General features: G+C 46.0%; 1 protein-coding gene across 3 annotated transcripts in view; it reads left to right on the top strand.

Annotated features, from left to right (window-relative positions):
• Window positions 1-19,740, top strand: part of CYFIP1 (cytoplasmic FMR1 interacting protein 1) — an 80,160-nt gene extending 60,420 nt beyond the window's left edge. For all 3 annotated transcript variants that reach the window (XM_075427366.1, XM_075427356.1, XM_075427373.1), the window contains exons 24-31: window positions 2,175-2,318; window positions 3,150-3,240; window positions 11,043-11,173; window positions 13,164-13,236; window positions 15,768-15,862; window positions 17,001-17,239; window positions 18,044-18,191; window positions 18,664-19,740. In XM_075427366.1, the coding sequence (XP_075283481.1) occupies window positions 2,175-2,318; window positions 3,150-3,240; window positions 11,043-11,173; window positions 13,164-13,236; window positions 15,768-15,862; window positions 17,001-17,239; window positions 18,044-18,191; window positions 18,664-18,828 (1,086 nt within the window). In that variant the 3' untranslated portion in view covers window positions 18,829-19,740. The remainder of the gene's footprint in view (window positions 1-2,174; window positions 2,319-3,149; window positions 3,241-11,042; window positions 11,174-13,163; window positions 13,237-15,767; window positions 15,863-17,000; window positions 17,240-18,043; window positions 18,192-18,663) is intronic.
• The last annotated feature ends 840 nt before the right edge of the window (window positions 19,741-20,580 follow it).

Here is a 20,580-nt window from a genome sequence, read left to right as displayed (position 1 = left end):
TGTTTAAATGGAATTTCCCGTTTGTGCCCGTTGCCCCCTGTCCTGTTACTGGGCACGGCTGAGCCGAGTCAGCTCCATCACCTTCACTCCCCCATCAGTTACTTCTCCATGTGGATGTGATCCCCTGGAGCCTTCTCTTCTCCAGGCTGAACAGTCCCAGCTCTCTTAAGCCTTTCCTCATAGGAAAGATGCTCCAGTCCCCTAATCATCTTTGAGGCCCACTGCGGGACTCTCCCATACACCTCTCCATGTCTCTCCTGTACTGGGGAGCCCAGGACTGGACCCAGTGTTCCAGGCATGCCTCACCTGTGCTGAGTAGTGGGGACAGATCCCCTCCCTCAAGGTGCTGGCAGTGCTCTGCCTGATGCAGCCCTGCTGGCTGTTGGCCGCCTTTGGGGCAAGGTCATCCCGCTGGCTCGTGGTCAGCTGCTGGTTCACCAGGACCCTCAAAATAAGGAAAACAAAACCACCCCCCCCCCCCCCCCACCTTCTGCAGGTCAGGCTGTCTTGCTGTGTAGTTTCTTCACGCAGATGGAGACAGAAGTTCAGGCACATAAGAATTAGAACTAAACCTTTAAGTAAATTTTGGTACAGGCAACTTCTTGAATTTTCACATTGCAGAAATAAATTGCTGATTATAACCTTCTGTGTTAGTTGAAGCATGGTAAAATTTATGTAATTTTCTATGTGTGTGTGTTTTGGAAACATATGCAAAGTTTCTCACTTAGGTCAGGAGTTGCCTGATTCAGAAAGTTGGTTTTGGATCTCTGCTTCTCTCCTGATATGACCTAAATGGTCTCTTCTGAGCCTGTGCTTTTGTGTCTGTCTTTTATAAGTCAGCAATTTTTGACCCATGAGGGTTTGTGCAGGCATCCGCAAAAGGTGTCCAAGAAGCGTTAACCTGTTGCCAGATTTGCTTTAGCTAATATTTCAGTCTGGAATCCAATTTTTAAATTTCTAAGTCCACAGTTCAAAGCATGTTGGAAACTGGTGTTTATATAGACATGTAGAACATAAATAAAAATGTGTATCTTCAATCTCTTCTAAAGATTATTTTTAAGTCCTTTCCTTTTATGATACTAAAATCCTCCAAGAGCTTGGTAGAGTTTCATCACTAGAATTCCGAGTGGTTTTTTTGTGCAGTGCCACGTTTTACAGTGTCTGGTATTGACCTGCATGGATAACTGGGGCAGATTCTGCATTGGAGGGAAGGTCAGTGTTCTTCCTGGATACTGGTGAAGGAAAATTTTCTGTTACAGCCGATGTGTGTGGAGTTGAAAGTCTAACAGTATGCTGTCTTTCACATATTGGAGAGAATGAAAACTGCAGAGAAGAAAAGGAAACACAACATAATCTTCTGTAAGAAAGGTTGAGAAGATTCCCTTCTAAAATTAAATGTCGGGGTATTAGGAGAACAGCCTCCTTACAGAAGCGGAGGATGTTAAGTTAGCTGACCCCCCTTTGATCCGCGGTGTCGGCAAACAGATCCTAAATCCCTATGCAGTGTCAGTCTGTACAGTTGTGTTTGCTTTGAAGAAATAAGTCATTAATAGGGCAAAGCACATGATCCTTTTGATAGAACTCTGGAAGAATTTCCTTGGGGTTACATCGCAGACTTAGATTTGCTTTGATCTTGTGTACAGCTAAGGGATCTGAAAAAGAAAGATCCTTATTAATTAGTTGCAGAGAGCAGTAATTGTGGAAGGCTGTTTCTTTTGTAATTGACTCCTCAGAGACTTAAACCCTCTATTATGAACTGAAAATTGAAGTAACTTCTTTCAAGATGTTTTGTACATAAAATGGACGATAAAGGAATAGAAGCTGTGCTTTAAATTCAGGGATTTGAACATTGGCATTGACTGCTCTTGTCGTTTTATACCTGTGTAAATAGAAAAATATGAAAGAGGAAATGTTCATGGCTTATAAATGGTAAGTGGAAGACGTCTGGTGGGAAAAAAAAAGCATTTGCAAGTTTTCTTGCTAATATAGAGATTTTTGTTGGAATTCCTGCCTTAACAAAAGGGAAGCTTTCTATTTTAACTTCCTGAAGAGAGCGTGAGATACAAGGCTGTTATTTTATTTTCAATATGCTTTAAAATACTGTTTAGATGAGATTATTATAAAGGTGCAGTTAGCTGAAATCGTCATTAATCATATCTGTTCTCTTATTTTAGGCATTGAATCTGGCATATTCCAGCATCTACAGCAACTACAGGAATTTTGTTGGTCCCCCTCACTTTAAAGTCATCTGTAGACTTCTTGGGTATCAAGGCATTGCTGTGGTAATGGAGGAGTTGCTGAAAGTTGTCAAGAGCCTGGTATGCCAATTGTCTTTCACTTTCTGCTATTCTAAATGATAGGAAATATCTCAAGAAAAACAAAGTGAAAGTAAGATCTCAGACAAAACTAATTAAAATGTTTTCATTGAAGTTCAGTATAAGCTGTGTTTGAGAGTACTCAGTGTCTTGTGAGAGCAGTACATGACGTACCTTGGTAGCCTGAGCAGTGTTTTGAAAACCTGGGATTCTGTGTTGGAGATTAATTTAATTTATGGAGACCTATGCTGAAGTCCTAGGTAAATTTGTTACAAATTAATTGATTTCAGCTTAAAGACTGTAGTGTAAATTCACTTTCTTGATTCCCCCCCCCCGAACAGCTGGAGTGTGCTTTCTGCCTTGCCTAACTTCCGGGCTTTCATTAATAACATAATTGACAGGTGACGCCTTAATAACAAGGAAGGTTTAATTGCTAAGCTTGGTCTAGCAGTGGACAGCATCAGGCCTATTTAGAAGAGTGCTCGGCCCAGATGTTGAAGAAGTTATCCATACAGCCTGAATGCAACTTTTTTTACCAAGAATCTAAAAGTTAGTTAGTCAATAGAGATGGTCTGCAAGAGAAGAACGTGATTTCCTCTTCCTGGCCTCCACTGTTGTGCCACGCTCCCTGTAGCAAAAGGTGGCTAATGCCGTACGAAGGAAAGTGCACCTGTATTCATTTGAAAAAGCTGCCCTTTTGAAGATGATGACTGACAGAATTAAATCCAAGATTTTTAGAGCTTGTTCAGTTCATGTGTGGTTTGAATGAAATTTGTTGTAAAGTTCCTTAGTTCAATAACACTGACGTGTTTACACACATCTGTGTTCTCTTAGTTACAAGGGACGATTCTTCAGTACGTCAAGACCCTAATGGAAGTGATGCCCAAGATCTGTAGGCTGCCAAGACATGAGTATGGTTCTCCAGGTTAGTTCATGTTTGGTGTTACCATAGCAGCCTTAATAAGATGATACTAATCACTGTCTTCTGGATAATGTGTACCTCTTTCCCTTTCCCTTTCCCTTCTTTCTCCCAGTAATCAACACTTAATCTTTTTTTTTCTTTCATAACAAGAATCGTTGAATGCTGGGCTTTCTGAAAGTACTTAATAAAGTCTTAAGAATTCTATGCTTAGGCAAATAAAAGGATGACAATCTGTATATAGACAGCCTTATGACATAATTGGTCTTGAGCTGGGATGTTCACAGTAGTTTCTGTTTCTAGTCTTTCTCATAAGCATGTTGAGCTTTTCCCTTTTAGAGGGAAGTTGCCTCTCCCTTTGTGAGAGGCAAGTTAGCCTCTCACACTTGTTCTGTTTAAACGTCTAGTTCAGATAACCCTGATTCTCTGGAAAAGCCTCGGTTCCCTTTTCCTCTGCCCTTATCAAATGTAAGATAAAAGGAGTGCTGGTGCTGAGAGGCAAACTGGTCCTGCCACAATAGTTATGCCTGAGGTTTGTGTGGCGTGAATCTTAGCCATCTAACAGGAGGTGTGACAGCTGCAGAAGAAGAAATGACTTTGAAAGCTGCTTGCCACTATGGAGAAATAATTGGCTAATTAGTATTTATCACATTGTTCACTGAAAATCTGAAACTGCTTCCCCCCTCTTCAAAATATTCCTCCTCCGCAACTTCTAATTAACACAAATTAATCCTTCCATGTGCCACCCACCTCCTGAGTATATCTTTATTTTTCCAGAGTCTCTTAGGTTTATTAAATGCCACTCCCAACTGGAATGAGGTTGGGTTTTTCTGCTTCCCACAGCTTGCTTGACGCTCATCACCAATGTTAAATGAAACTGAGGACTTACTTGAGTGTTTCCTTCCTGTTTTTCTCCCTGGAGCGTAGAAATGGATGAATCATGGTAGTTAGCAGTATAAAAATAATCTATCTGAGGTTTTTAGCCACTCATTAAGGTCTGACCGCACAAGCAGTCGGTATTCTCAAATATAGATTATGCATCACCAGGGTCTGCGGTGCTGCAGGTGACATTAAGACGCTCATAGTCCCTTGCCAGAAATCTTCACCTGTAAGGAGCAAGTATTTGGCCGGAGATGCCCAAGGACTCAAGCAGAAACTTTCTCCTGAGGTTAAAAGGCAATCTATCTTATAGGAAAGGCAAAACTTCACTTGTGCAATGGTGGCCTTCACAGGATTGATTAAAACATTTTAAAATCCTTCATCACTTTCCTGTTTTGTAGAGATCAGAAGCTGCTTTGACCTCATATTTACTCTTGCAAAAGAAATGTCGTGTGTTTAGATGCCCACTATGCCGAGAGATCAGAGCAACTCTTGGTGTTAAGATGGAAGATCACAGCAACTAGATTTGGATTGGATCTCAAAAACCAACGTGATTCTGTGCTCCTTCCCTGTCCCTGTTCCTAGCAGGCTGTGTCTTGACACACGTATTTTTGCTGTTCTGAACTATTTCTAGCAGAGGACACCTAATAACTTCCCGCAGAGTCTCTTCCAAGAAATGGCAGAGACAGCCTTTACAGCATTGTCACTCTGCCCCTGCCTTTTCCTGTCGAAGATGCTAGACAGAAAATGCCTGTGGAAGCTCAGGGCACCTCCATCCCTCTCTTACATCACTGAAGAATCGTATTGCGCACTCTGATGCCTCTCCATCATGGAGCTGTCTGCCCTTGGAGCAGCTCTTACCGACAAAGGAAAATGTTCTCTGCGATGGGGACGTGCTGTAGGTTGTACCCCTCATCTGGCATCGTGAGAGGAAGTGCCAGGTTGTAGAAGGGCAGGCTCGAACCATGCTTGATTTGAATCCTGGTCCTCTCTGTGCTAAGTTCTCCTCTGTAGCGGTCTTTGCCACGCCTCGTTTACTTGGTTCGCCACAGAAAATGAAAACTAATGCATGCCAGCTGTTGTCTGTTCCCTCCTCTGCCTCCGAAAGCTTCCCGCAGAAGTTGGTAGTTGTAGTAGTAAGTCTGAGTGTTATGGAGCGTGTCTGTATGCTGCTTCTGTTCTCTCATAACAGATAACATCTTTATAATTGGCACTACCTATACATACAGACCAAAACTGCGATTCTGATCTACAGATTTAATACGTAGATTCTTATCTGTCTTGATGTAACATGCATTTACAAATTCAAAAGTAATTTCCCAAGTCCATTCTCCGCACGCAAAGCGATTAGAGTACGCTCAGTAAGTAAGCCCCTAGCTATTTCATGCACTTCAGACTTCTCATTTGGAGGGCTTTGTTTGTACTCTGTTGATTGCAGTTCCTAGAGCCCTACATAATCAGCCCTCTAGACCTGTGGATTTCTAAGCGGTGATTTATTCCTGCTAAAAGGAGCAGGGTACAAACAGTGGCATCAGAGTTGTTCAGGACTCCTGTTCACCAATGGGTTTGTTACCATAGGAACAGTCTAAAGCAGTGGGGAACTTGCTCATCTTGTAGTCATAAAAATATTTGTCTAAAAATACATTAAGCATGAGGATTTTTAAAGGGACCTTTTAAAGTCGCTAACGCTCTTAAAGCAGTATTGGCCTACAAGAGTTTAAACTTGAAATTTCATCTTGGATGTAACATTTTCTTCTGCTGTTTTTCTAGTATTTGAATACGGCAGTCCTGCTTTTGATAAATGAGTATTTCATGTCCTGCCACTCTGAAGTGTCATTGGACATGATGAGGAAAGCAATTTGTAGCTTTGCGGTGAGATGAGGCTTAGATTTTTGTCACTGGTGTATCACCCCTCCAAAAGAAAGTTTCTAAGAAAAAAATGTATGAGCTTAGCGAGATATAAACTTGGCGAGAAAGTAGCATAATTGTGTATTTTTTTCCTGAGTGGAGCATTTCCAAGTTTCTTCTTTAAAAAAATAAATAAATCAAAGAAGCAAACACCCAAAGCTGGTGCAGGGCAGCCAGATCTCTCGAAATCCTGTGTGTTCACGCGGCGGTTTGGGGAAGCCTCCCAGTGCCCTGTGCTGCTGGCTGCTTCGTTCCTGTCTCTCAGTGGGCTGGGTTGTGCTGCTGGCAACACCTTCTGAGCTGCTTCAGCATGGCAGCCTGGCAGAAAACTGTCTTCCACCCCTCCTTTTCCTGGAACATTTTGGGTCAGGGTCTGATAGGAACTAGAGCTAGCCTGGGCCAGGAAGTGTGGTGGAGGGCAGCAGTGGGCAGAGGCTGCTGGGGAAGCTTCACCTGGGGCACAGCAGACACTCCCCGGTATCCCGGGTTTGTGATCGGACTTGGATGAGTAGGAGAATAAGTTGGTTTCTTGGTGGGGGCGCAATGGCTTGAGTCCTCGCGGGGAAGAAAATGAAAGGGATTTAATAATAGGTTTTTCTGGAACCTGTCCATTGGAGAAAGATTTGGGAGGGAATCACAGACTATTTGAAAGAATTTTGGGGCAACTCGGATCACCCAGATAATTGCAAAAGGGCAGTAAGGACTGATTAGATATGCAGAACAACAGCATATTTCTTTCTAGCAAAACAAACAGAGTGCACAGGCTCTGTGATCATAATTCCCAGATATATGTATATGCTTAAACCTTACAGACGTTTCTGTTGAAAGGAATGGCGTGAGAGTTAATGACATCTGTTGTGAGCCAAAGAAGTATTTGTAGCTACCATTAGGAGTTCTGTATGAAAGTGAACGTAAACTAAAAGTCATTATAGCACCCAGTTTCTTGGGATCAGTTTTGCTGTTGCAGATTAGCAGATTTTATTTGGTGATGGTGAAGTCAGTACTCTGCAGAAAATAATCCATAAAACATCTAGACGAAGAATTATATTAAAGATCTAGTTTGTTGTTAGTCAGCAATTCAGTTTTAGAATTAATAGCCAATTTTTGTCCTAATCTTTTAGGTACCAGAATTGTTACAAGCTCTGGAACCTGTCTGATTTGAGTCTGTAGGTGTGAACTGAGATTGTTTTGTAGAAAATGAAAGGTGACCAAAGTGAAGAAATCCAGCCAGCTTTGCGTTGCATGTGTTGATTTGGTCTGACTTCCTAAATTAATTAGTGTACAGACTGCACAGCTGAAACTTGGCATCTGCTGTTTGAGTGCTGCTGAGATGGGATTTTGGAAGCAGAGATGGAACCTAATCCTTTACTGATCTTCTGTACTTTACTGGATCTTTCTTCTATCAACAGCCTTTGCTTTTGTTGAGATCTGTGTAAATCACAAACTGGGATTATAAAATCGATTACGACACCTGACATCATCCCGTCTGCAGGAACAGAGAGGTTTAGTTAAAACTGCATTCTTGGAGAGAAGGAGCAAAAAGACTTGATTCATTTGCCTTGCAAAATTACATATATGTGTGTGTGTATATATATATATATAAACTAATTCAGTAACTTAGAATTAAAATTTAAAAATAAAATCAGGGGGAAGAGGAAGGTTACATTCAGGGAGGTGAAATTAACTTTCCTCAGACACTTGTTCTTTTTCCAGGGCTTCAGTATGCATGCGTAGTCTTTCATAAAAATACAGTTCTGTGCGCTGTACAGTATCAGGAGGTATAATTGAGAACGCCATTGCTCAAACATTAATGAACGCATGACGATGTATTTCTGCCACAGGACTCCATCGGGGAGCAGATCATGCTTTCAGTGTCATTTCTGTTCCATCAAAAGTAGCCTATGTAGCTCTGTGCACTTTTGTCTATTTTGCTGGTAAATCAAGCCCTCCATCTGAGGGGAAGCAGCGCACTGTTGATAGCAGCGGCATTTGGAACCGCTGCGTGCTAAGTGCCGGGTGTCAGATTTTAAAAATAACACACAATTTGTTCATGAATGCATGAGGGGGTGTATTTATGTATCTGTATACGGAGACTGCGGCTTTGGGTGAAGAAACGAGGGTCTTTGTTAAGGACTTTGAGAGGAACTCTGTAACTTGGAGTGACTATAGAAGACAATATGTATTTTTTTAGGGTATGAACCTCAAGCCTCTTTGACTTCTGCTATCCCGCTGCTTTTGGGTGGACTTAGTCATGCTTTGGTTTGTTGCACCTTCAGTATGAGCTCCTTGTTGCCTGTCACCGTCCTTTGTGCTGCTCCTGGTTTCTCTCTGTGCCATCCTGCTCCTTGCTATTTGCTGTAGGCAGCATGGGTTATTCTCAGGATTTCACTTCAGAGCTGTACATACAACATGGATAAAATTTTCTCAACATCATTCCAGGTATCAGTTCCTCTTCTGAACCTCCCCACAAAATCCACAGGCTGAGCAGGGAATTGAGGCGAGTCTGAAAACCCCTCTCCTTTCCAACCCCTTCGTGACTGATGGCTGTTTCCATGCTGTGCTAGCAGTATCGTCCTTGCTGCTCTGCTCAGCTTCTGTTTCTCACCTCGTTGCTCCCACTCGCCATACCAGATAAAGGGGAAGAACGTCCTTATAGCCAGTATCCTGCTTGCTCGGGTAGTGCTTTCTCACCATGGTAACTATGTGGAGAAGTCTACAGTTACTCAGTGTGTCTTGGCGAGTCTTCCAGCCCTTCTGTTGGTTCACCATCGATCTTTGTGCACATGCCATGGATACTAAGGCCGGAAGCGTTGGCAGATATTCTAGTTTGATTTCCTCTGTGGCACAGACCTAAGTCCAGGATAATGCAGTGGACTTCTGCTTCCAGAAAGGCATCCAGTCTCGGTATTTGGAAAGTATTTGACTTGACTTCTAGCAGTAGATCCTTAGAAGACCTTTCATCAGCAGAGAAAAACACAAAGGAAATATTAGGGCACGTAACTAAAACCCACTGTAGACTTGTAGTAAAGCTTGTTTCAGTGCCCTCACTCTGCATTTTTTTCCTAGCACGAAAAATTTTTTGTAAAAAAGATTCCGCTGTATCAATCTGCCTTTTCAACCTGATCTTTAAAATAGGAATCCCAGTATTCAGCACTGTAGCATCTCATTGCTGTGGTGGGCAGGTGTGTTTAAACAACAAACACAAGGGCTCACTGCTGCTCAGACACCTGGGAATTGCAGTTGGCCTTTATACTGCAGCGCTGAACGGACACCAACAGTCTTTTGCGGAGCTTTTTAATTACACGGTCCCCATGTTATGGGAAGGGGGGAGCTGGTGATGCGCTGGCTTGACTTCTTTGCTTTTTAGCTAGATTTGAATGTGTTTTCCTTTGAATAAATCAGGCTCAGGAAGCACTCATTACATCTGACCTATCTCCAGTGGTTTTTCAGTTCTGCTCTTCTATTGAGTCACTAAACTGCTTGAGTTAGGTCTGAAATTTATATCCGCTGAACGTGTGTGGGAACACTCATCTACTGCAGATTTTCTATTGACAAACAGTTCTTTGAGATGTAACAGAGCCAGCCTTGCATCCCCTCACCGCACACTTTATTGATGTTTGTGTTACTAAATTTAATGATGTGAAGCTTTCTGTAGAAGTGTGTGGGTTAGCTGTACAGTGCTTCCTTCACTGTACGTTTTCAAGTTCCTCTGCTGAGTTTGAGGGATTTCCTTGGCATAGATATGCTCCAGGCTGTATTTATGTTTGCGTGCTCCCCTCTCAGCCATGGCCTTGCTGGGTAAATACCAAAGTCCAGTCTCCTGCATGGGAAGCGTTCATCAGCTGTGCTCAGGGAACATGTGGGAAGGTGGAGGGGGCTTCTGTGCACCCTTTCCTTGTCTCCTCTCAGTTGCTTTAGATGTGATTGGGTGGAGATTCAACTGTCTGACTTAGTTCAGTGTAATGGAAAGGAACTGCCGTATGTAGCACACAATTCAAAAGCTTTGCACGGTGTATTTTCTTCTGTCATCAGTCAAGGTTTTTCGTGGCTCTTTAAAATGGCCAGGCTGGTGCAGACAGATGGAAAAATGCTGATAAAAATTAACTTGTAAAAAGCCAGAGAGCTGTCTGACTTACTGCAGTTCTCTGCTCTTCTCACCCGTCCTGCATGTTGCTTTAACCTCCGCAGTGCTGACCAGGTTGGGTCCCTGCAGAAGCTGCGGAGCCCGGGCTCTCCTGGGCTTGTCTGTAACCAAGGCACTGCACAGCCTTTCTGGGGCTGGGGGGAAGGAGCTGGAAATCCACCAGCGCGTTGTCACCATTGTTTGGGGAAGGTTTGGTGGAAAAGACATACGTTCATGTAAATTACGTGTGTTTTAAAATCATAATTTAGCTGGTTTTGAACAGCTTTTGGCAAAACTTTGCCAGAAACAATGCTCTGGCTGTGCTTGATCTGTTGCACCCTTGCCAGCAGAGCTTGACTTGTGATTTCTGTGTGTGTGTTGTGAGGTTGCCGATCACCTCTGGCTGCCTGCGGCACTGTCAGAGTCGCAGCCTGACACCAGCCCTGTTCCCCGTTACCTTTGGTGCTCTGCTCTTTGCCGGCTCTGTCATCCTTGAAAATAACAGCTGTGAACTGAGCGTGTCAGGCGGTGCGGCAGGGTGGGAGGCAGAGGCTGGAACAGGACTGACGGCAGACGAGAGCCCTAGTCTCTTCCTGCTCCTGGAAATTGTGTTCTTACCGCTTACACTGGCTCCCTTTTCCAGGAGTGAGAAGCTAGGCACTCCGTTTTGCATGATTTATCCAGTTGAAAAGGTCAGCACACCGCTGGCTTAACACTTCATAACCTCTGATTTTTAATGTGTCTAAAGACTGCTCCTTTCAGTTTCCTCTAGGCTGCATGTCAGGAGATAAGAAAATGTCATGTGCTGGTAGATGGAGAGAGGTGTGGCTGTGTGATCACCACGAGATTTCTTTCTGGCTCCTGAGACTTAATTTTTTTGCTTCTCTTTTGATTCCAGGTATCTTGGAGTTTTTTCACCATCAGTTGAAGGACATCGTTGAATATGCAGAACTGAAGACTGTCTGCTTCCAGAACTTGCGGGAAGTGGGAAATGCCGTCCTGTTTTGCCTCCTCATTGAACAGAGTCTGGTAGGTGCCTGCTGCGCTCGTTTAAAACCCATCTGTCTCCCAAACTGTGCTCTCCAATTTTTGTTACTAACGTCACAAATAACAGGATTGAAAACTGCGCGTTTGCTGTTGCTGATGGGCAGATGGGTAGAAACAGTTCCCTGCTCTGATCTCTTGCAGCCATGCAGGGGCTTTCATGCCCGTGAGATGGCAGGGACGCTGAACTTCGCTGGGGGAGAGACATTGCCTTGTGCGCGGTGCCTGAGGATCAAATGTTATAACCCTGATCGTAAATTATGAGCAAAGACGGTATTCCTGCAGTCAGTCACAGGGTGGCTACTCTCTTTGTGTCAATGAGTTGTGCGCCTGGGACTGTTATTCCCCTTCCCTGCTTGTCATTCCCATTGTCATCTGAAACATCACAAAGTTAACGTGGGCTCCGTGGACATCCTCCTCGCTGCTAGGATGGCTGACAGTGGCGCCCGCTCTGCCAGACACTCCTCTGTCCTGGTCTGAGCGGAGCTGTGAGGCACGTCTGGTCTTTCAGCTGCTTCCTACACACCCAGCCTCTGCCTGTCAGCGTGCGAAGCTGCCCGCTGCTGAGGGCGCGGTGCTACCATCGCTCTTTATCCCTACCTCTTCTTTTCCTGCCCTTCCTCCACGTTGTTACTATCTGCTGTTCACCCAAAGTGGCCAGACGTGTAATCTCTTGGTCTTCGTGCTTTGGTGTGCTAAGAGAGGAAAAGGTGGGCCAGAAAAGCAGCAGATCTGCTGTGTTCCCTTCCTTTACCTGCACTGTGCTCTCGAGACTCGGGTGGGGAGTCTCTGCCCTGCCCGTGTCTGTGGGGTGCTCTGCCCACGCTGTGTAAGCACACGCTGCTGCGGAGGCTGGGCTGGCCACCTCCTGGAGAGCTCTGCTGACTGCAAACCAGCTCCCTCGTTTCCTCAGCAAGCTTTGGGTGGTGAAAGGCCAGGCAGGTGAGGGCCCTCACTGCCTCCCGGGAGCACTGCTTGAGGGTGCACCAAAGTGACACCAGCGCTGGGGTACCTTCTCTGGGACACAGCTTTGGTGGCACTTTCTAGTCACACAACACTGCTTGCTGCCCCTCCTTGCGTCTTTGCCCTTGGTGGTGCCCCGATGTCCTGTCACGTATTTCAGTATTTTTCCATTGTGGTCATCCATGGCAACTTCACCAGAGTCTACCCCGGTGCAGAGCGCTGGTCTGTGGTGCATCTCTGCTGGCGGGTGGGTCCTGCTGACCTTGGTTGCCTAGCACGTGCTGCCAGTGAGCAATGAGACCTGGGAAAGGCACGTGAGCCCCGGCACCCCGGTCCTGCAGAGGGTGTGGCTGAGGAACGTCTCTTCTAACGCTGGTGCTGAGGGATTACAAACGAGCGGGGAGGGCCTCTGCTCCACAAACGAAGAGAGGGGCATGGCAAAGTCATGCCACTGCGTCCGGTCATCTCTGCGTTTTCTCTGCACGTGCGGCAGCTGAGAACCGGGAGACGTCTGTCTTCCACTCCCCCAGCCCTGAAGATGCGAAACGCTTCCAAAGAGGTGGTTCACCGCTGGGGTCCTGTGTCGCAGCTCGCCTGGCGGGGAGGTGCGCCTGTCGTGATAGGTCGTGGGCTGTGGGAATAGCGGTGGTAACGACAACCACGCAGCGAGTCACCTTCCTCAGCCCTCCCGCTGTCTGCGCAGGAGCCGTCTGCCGCTTTCACACCGACATTAGTCATTCTGCATTAGCCTTTTTAACCAGTACCCTGGCCTACACGAACGGCCAGCTGAGGGAGGAGGAGAGCTGCTGGAGTTTATTTGGGGATCCAAGGTAACCTGGTGAAATCAACTGGTCTTTGGGAGCGATGCCGTGAGGAGAGTGAGGGCTCGGAGTGGCGGCAGCGGCGGCTGGCTGCCTGCTGGGGTTTCTGCTTCTGGAAGCCTGTTCTGGGGACCTGGCGTGGCTTGGGGATTCTTCCATCCTAAACATCTCTCGTTTTCTTTTCATTCCAGTCCCTGGAGGAAGTGTGTGACCTGCTGCACGCGGCGCCGTTCCAAAATATCCTGCCCAGAGTTCACGTCAAAGGTATCAGCTAAGTGAAAACGCCTTCCTCGGGCAACGCTTTCCACTCCCCTCACCTGCTGCCGCGGTTTCAGTGACCGTCCCCAGCCATCCTGTACAACACCGCTGTTGATTATGGGACAGCGGTGACAGATTCGGGCCTCTTTGCCTGGCTGAAAAATACAGGGTTCTCAGCGAGGCTCAGTGCAAGGCACCAGAGGAAGAGGAGGAGTGCGGTGACAGGGAAAAGTGGGGTGGATACCCGGGGCAGCGTTACCCCTCCGTGTGGATGCGGTGAGGGGCTTTTCCGAAGGTGCCGTTTAGCTTACATGGTTGCCCATCCAGTGGGGGGTGAGCTTGATCAGGCAGGGCGTAGGAAGTCTGTCAGCAAGTAAGTAAACACAAGTGGTCCCTCATCACAGTAGACCATTCGCGTGCCTTTTGCTGAACTGGGCATGCACTGGGGAATATTTGCAGGCGTGCTGCCTTTGGTGGATGCTTTTCTCATCCTTCATCATCAGCAAGTGAGCTTTTTTCCCCTCAGGCTTCTCTTCTTTCTGTGTTGCTCCTCTGTCTCCTTTCCTCTCTGTTTCTCTCTGCTTGGAGAAATCCCATCAGCTAAGAATCTCTGAGGATGTTTCCAGACTCACTGTAGCTACTTGCCTCTCTGCATAAAACTAACCAGAGCATTGTAAACAGCATTTTCCCATTTGCTGGAGAACATTTCCTACGCGCCAGCGATGAGGGGGTGCCAACTGCTTTTTTTAAGCCTTGCTGTACACAAGATTCCACCCTCTTTGTACCCCGCCTTCTAGAGTCAAGCATTTTATGTATGGTAAAGATAATGTATTTGGCTGAGTACAAGTGGGAGTCGAATGTGTTAGCAGCAGCAGCCTAGTAGTCTTATATTCTTTCTTGAATTTATCTAATTAAGAAAATGTATTCTACTACAAATCCTTCTTTCTGTTTGCACATGCAATGCAACATTTTAAAATACATATTTTTTTCTAAAAACACATTGAAGATTAACCAGCTACTTAGAATTGAGATTACCTATAAAAGTAACATAGCCAAATTTTCTTGTGCACTGAATAAGGATTGTGTGAAAATAAGAATTTTCTTGGTTAACTGCAATTAATTGATTGCCAATGTGACACCCATGTACAAGAAGGGCCGGAAGGAGGATCTGTGGAAGGTTATGGAGCGGTTCATCCTTAGCGCGCTCACTGGGCATGTGAAGGACAGCCAGGGGATCAGGCCCAGCCAGCATGGGTTCATGAAAGGCAGGTCCTGCTTGACCACCCTGATCTCCTTCTATGACCAGGTGACCTGCCTAGTGAACGAAGGAAAGGCTGTGGATGTCATCTACCTGGACTTTAGTAAGGCCTTTGACACTGTTCCCCACAGCATCCTCCTGGAGAAACTGGCTGCACACAGTTTGAACGCGTGTACTCTTTGCTGGATAAAGAACTGGCTGAATGGCCGAGTGCAGAGAGTGGTGGTGAATGGAGTTAAATCCAGCTGGCGGCCGGTCATGAGTGGTGTTCCCCAGGGCTCAGTTTTGAGTCCGGTCTTGTTTAACATCTTTATCAATGATCTGGATGAGGGGATTGAGTGCTCCCTCAGTAAGTCTGCAGATGACACCAAATTGGGCGGGAGTGTCGATCTGCTTGAGGGTAGGAAGGCTCTGCAGAGGGATCTGGACAGGCTGGATCGATGGGCCGAGGCCAGCTGTGTGAGGTTCAACAAGGCCAAGTGCCGGGTCCTGTACCTGGGTCACAACAACCCCATGCAATGCTACAGGCTTGGGGAGGAGTGGCTGGAAAGCTGCCTGGTGGAAAAGGACCTTGGGGTGTTGGTTGACAGCCGGCTGAACATGAGCCAGCAGTGTGCCCAGGTGGCCAAGAAGGCCAACGGCATCCTGGGTTGTGTCAGGAATAGTGTGGCCAGCAGGAGCAGGGAGGTGATCGTGCCCCTGTACTCAGCACTGGTGAGGCTGCACCTGGAGTGCTGTGTTCAGTTTTGGGCCCCTGACTACAAGAAGGACATTGAGGGGCTGGAGCGTGTCCAGAGAAGGGCAGCGAGGCTGGTGAGGGGTCTGGAGAACAAGTCTTATGAGGAGCGGCTGAGGGAGCTGGGGCTGTTCAGTCTGCAGTAGAGGAGGCTGAGGGGGGACCTTATTGCTCTCTGCAACTGCCTGAAAGGAGGTTGTAGTGAGTGGGTTTTGGTCTCTTCTCCCAAGTAACTAGTGATAGGATGAGAGGCAATGGCCTCAAGTTGCATCAGGGGAGGTAGAGATTGGATATTAGGAAACATTTCTTTACTGAAAGAGTGGTCAGACATTGGAACAGGCTGCCCAGGGAGGTGGTGGAGTCACCATCCCTGGAGGTGTTCAAAAAGCGTGTAGATGTGGCACTTCAGGATATGGTTTAGTAGGCATGGTGGTGTTGGGTGGATGGTTGGACTTGGTGATCTTAGAGGTCTTTTCCAACCCATGATTCTGTGATTCTATAATTTATTAGTGCTTTTTTTTTTTTTTTTCTTTTCCCTTCCAGAGGGTGAAAGACTTGATGCTAAAATGAAGAGACTGGAATCAAAATATGCTCCACTACATTTGGTTCCTCTCATTGAAAGACTAGGAACACCCCAGGTAATCTCTTTCATTTGCGTCAGAGGCAATTAATTCAAGAGATTTCTGACCACTAGAAAGCCTGTCCTTGCACATGTGCTGGTGGCTGTGTCAGAACTTCAACCTGCCCATCCAGCTTGTTCACACAACAGCATTTGTCAGATGCACGGATTTGATAAAGCTGTTAAAACTCAGAAGTTTGAGACTGGGGTGGAGTTGACATTTTTGGGGAAAATGCTAATTTGTATGTACGTTGCTGTGGGATACTCTCTCAGGGTAAGGGCCAGCCTGGGAGGTCCCAGTGCAAATCCCACCAAAAGCAATCAGATTTCTTGTGCATGTGTATATATAGTTTTAAAACAATTTGTTCCTCTTTCAGCCAGATGGTTAGAAACTCTTGGGAAGTGAGCTGTCATTTGAGTTGAGCTCTCCTGGAAACAGTGACCAAAGAGAATATTCTTGAACTGCTGTTGCAGCTTCAGCATGATTTTCCTTTCTCTCCGTGTAAGGGGTACCTTAATCCCCTGCTGACCGTAGCAGTTTACCAGCAGTGGGGATGTGACTATGGAAACCAAGAGCAGAGTGCTCTGAAGCAGGCTTCAGACTGCCTTCTTGTCACAGGTGCTGTGGCTCAGTGGGCGCCGCTGCCATAGGGGAGAGCTCTCAGTGTGGTGGCGCAGGCTGGGACAAGCCCTAACCGGCATTGCCTCCTGCGGATTTTGTCTGAGGGCGTTTGTGCCGCCTCTGGAGCCTTCCCGTCTCTAACAGCAGCAGCCCAGGGAGATGTGCAGGAGAGCACAGGCTCTGCCCATACCAGCAGCAGAGCACTGAACTTTGGTTTTGCTTTCTGCCTCCACGCAGGCAAAGAATACTTTAAACTTCCCTGGGACTAGTCCAGGATTAGCATTAGTGCAGTCAGCGTTACTCACTTTCAAGCCTGTCTGCTTGAGAAGCCTTTTACAATTTTCTCTGAATATTTTTTTCCACTAAGCTGAACCCCAGGTTAGTGGCCTCTGACCTCACTTCAGGAGATATTTCTCCTAGAATAAACCTAGTGAAGCTGAAAAATGTGGTGCTGTATTTTACTTTTTTTTAATAAAGTCTGGCGGTCAAGTGGCTCTTACCAGGATTTTGTACTTTCTTTCTCTCTCCACCTTAGCAAATAGCAATTGCAAGGGAAGGGGACTTGCTGACCAAAGAACGCCTCTGCTGCGGCCTGTCCATGTTTGAGGTTATCCTGACAAGGATCCGCTCCTTCCTGGACGATCCCATCTGGCGCGGGCCCCTGCCCAGCAACGGGGTGATGCACGTGGACGAGTGCGTGGAGTTCCATCGCCTCTGGAGCGCAATGCAGTTCGTCTACTGCATCCCCGTGGGAACGCACGAGTTCACCGTGGAGTACGTACTGCTGGCTCTGCTGATGCTCCCCGTAGCTGGGAGGGGGCCTGGGATGGAGGCGTCTGTCTGCCTGTCTGCAAAAGCTATTATTGTATCTTTAACAAAAATAACCTGCTATTTTAAGTATTGTCCGTGTATAGTGAATGATCCCATGACAAATAGGCCCTAGCACTTACCTTCCAATAGCAGTCGTACCCCTACGGACGCTGAGCTTGCGTAAAATAACTGAACATTGGTGCGTGTATTTCTAACAAGTATTTCTTCTCTGCATGAAGAGCAAGAATGAGCACTTACAAGTTAACGTGATTAACATGAGTTAGCCAGGAACTGTTGTTCTTGGGTTTGTTAATTTTGGTAATACCCTTATTTTGAAAAACTGCGTAACGTGCTTTTCACCGAGCAGTTACGGAGGCAGCAGCACAGGAGGTTTGCTTCCTTTCATGCCTGCAGCCCAGAGGAGCAGAGTGGTGCTGAATGCCCAGTTTGTTTTCTTTGAAAGCGTTGTTTCCTTTGAAAATGAAATGTAATGCTGCTGGGGTCTAATGGGGAGTAAATGTCTCTGGAGTAGCTCCACGTTGTGTAAAACTGGGAGGGGGCTTCTGTTTTTTTGTGAAGCATCCGTTTGCATCGCTTGTGGTATCCGGAAAGACGAACTTGATATACCAGAGCTCTCGCGGTGTTTCCTAGATTCATGTCTAACATATTAATTATTTAGTATAATGGCCGATTAGCGAGCATTTCTTCTGGACGTGTCTCTGAAGATTTAGGTGAAACGTGCTTGATGTGGTGTGCTCCTCGTTTCAGGCAGTGCTTTGGGGACGGCCTGCACTGGGCTGGCTGTATGATCATTGTCCTTCTGGGACAGCAGCGTCGCTTCGATGTGTTGGATTTCTGCTACCACCTGTTGAAAGTCCAAAAGCACGATGGCAAAGACGAGGTTATAAAGAATGTGGTGAGTTGAAAACATCTCTTCTGTACTCGCTGTAGTAATAAAGACAACAATAAGTTGGAGCTGTTTGTACTTGGAAGCAGTGTTGATGTAGCAATCGCTTTTTAGAACGAAATGTTGAAAATGAGGGCACCAGGGGTTTTGGGAACAAAAGATTAAGGCATTAGCACTACTGTTTGAAGACTGGTCGGTGAGAATTCTGATTTCCTGAATATGGGGGATTTTCTTAATGCTTTCCATCTCATATACGTGCTTTCAGATTATGACAATGCTGCTGTACACTGCCCTTTTGTGTACAAAATGCAGCACTGTCACAAACCCAAATGCACCTTGGATTTTCACTGGCTCAGCAGCGGCAGGGAAGCATTCGTAACATCGCTGGGAGAGATGCGGTAACAGCGTTTGCTGCTTTTGCGTCTAAGGCTTATTATCTCCAAAGCTAATTCCCATGCGTCTGTTTTTCTGCTGTTTGCAGCCTTTGAAGAAAATGGTTGAGAGAATTCGCAAGTTCCAGATTCTGAATGATGAAATAATTGCCATTTTGGACAAGTATTTGAAGTCCGGCGATGGAGAGAGCACACCCGTGGAACACGTGCGCTGCTTCCAGCCACCTATTCATCAGTCCCTGGCCAGCAGCTAGACCTCCCACCCAGCGACACTTTTGGCACCGATTTAGGCTGAAAGTGCGAGAAAAAAACCCAACAAACCACCCCCCCACCAAGAGTCTTTTTAAGGAATACTCTCGGCTGCATTTTTCAGTATGCCTGTGCCATCTGAGTGGTGCACTGTCCTCTTCAGCCTCCGAGCACAGTAACTGTATACAATCCATACTTATTTTTCTAGACTAAAATTTTATACACTTTGACTAAAAACCTGCGACTGTAAAACGTTTTTGAAGTCTCTTTGCATTCCTATACTGAGGTGGCCATTTTAGTCTGGACTGGCATAATTTTCCCCCAAAGCTATCAAAATAATAGCTGTGGAGGATAAAAAACTGGGTTCTAGAGAAAAGAATTTTTACAAATCAATTCCTAATTGTTTGTATTAGAGCATTAATCGCTTAATTAGCCTTTATTAAAAAAAACCCAACCAACAAACTCTGCTGGTGCTTTGTGAGTAATTTTTCTAGCCTGCTGATTATTTTTCCTCTTTGCAAAAGTATTCTCTGAGATCAGTAATTATGGAAATGAAGGCTAATTAAGGTGATTGTTTCAAAGTTATTTAACATGGAGGTGACTGGTAGTATTCTGATCTTTTTACAAGGCAGTAGTTTGATTGATTGGAATGGGGACTGTTTACTTTCCTAATGAGGGCTTCTAACACAATTTCTGTTTTGGTTGGCGACGCGTACCCGAGTACCCACAGACATGTTTACAAGTGGTAAGGAATTCTTGTTTACAAGAATCTTGACTGCGGCGATCATCAGGTGTAATCTATCCCAGTATGTAAGCTCTAATGATGTTACTTATGATTTACTTATGGAAAGTATTTGTTTAATTACACTTACTGTATTATGCAAACACTCCATCAGTAAAATTGTTTGTAAAACTTGGCAACTGTAGAATTTGAATTTTAAAGCAACCTGCTCAGCCAAAAGCAGTAACTCCTGCGTGCTTACTGCAGGATCCTAACGGCGCTTTGCAGTGGTGCTGGACACTCACTCAGCTGGTCGGATCAACCCCAAACTTTGTCCAAAGCAAATGTCGGTTAAGATGGCTGGAACAGGCACAGACGGATAATCACAGGTTTCACCCGGGATACGGGTATCTGGAGAGGTTACTTGGTTAGTGTTTCACAACCACAGCGTGAAACCGAGCACCTGTTTTTCTCCCCTCCCTCTTGCTAGTTCAAGGTAGGGTTGCAGCACATCTCTCCTCCTGCCCAGCTCTTTCCAGATGTCTCACAGTAACGGAATGGAGTCCCACAGTGGGCAGAAGGGAGCATCTGCCAGAGGAGGTATGCAGGAGATAAGGAATGCCTGGGTGCTGGGGCAGCAGGGAACTGGATTTTGTGGAAAGAGAAGAAATTCACTGAAATTCCTCAGCAAAAGAGAGGGCTGAGCTTTGCAGGCAAGCTGTAGGCGAATCGCCACTGCCGCAGGTTTTCCCAGGCCACCTGTGCTTGGGAGCCGCTGCTGGGGAGTGGTCTCTGTTGTGGTGGGAGCGCAGGCAAGGCCGCCCGCTGTGGGGGAGATGGACGTCGGGAACGCTTGCGCTGTGTCACGCCAGCTCGTCGCAGGAGTGCTTTTACGAGGTGATGGTAGCAAACGGTTTTCTTTAAGCAACATTTATTTTTAGTTCTTCATGGCACTGTGCGGAGATGTCTTACAGTCAACCAAATGTTTCCCTGTGCTTCAGGCTTCAATTAAGGAAATGAACAACCTCAATTTGTT

Source organism: Opisthocomus hoazin, chromosome 1 (genome assembly GCF_030867145.1).
Source record: "Opisthocomus hoazin isolate bOpiHoa1 chromosome 1, bOpiHoa1.hap1, whole genome shotgun sequence".
In the NCBI taxonomy this organism is placed as follows: Eukaryota; Metazoa; Chordata; class Aves; order Opisthocomiformes; family Opisthocomidae; genus Opisthocomus; species Opisthocomus hoazin.
This window is presented reverse-complemented; position numbering and strand designations above follow the sequence as displayed.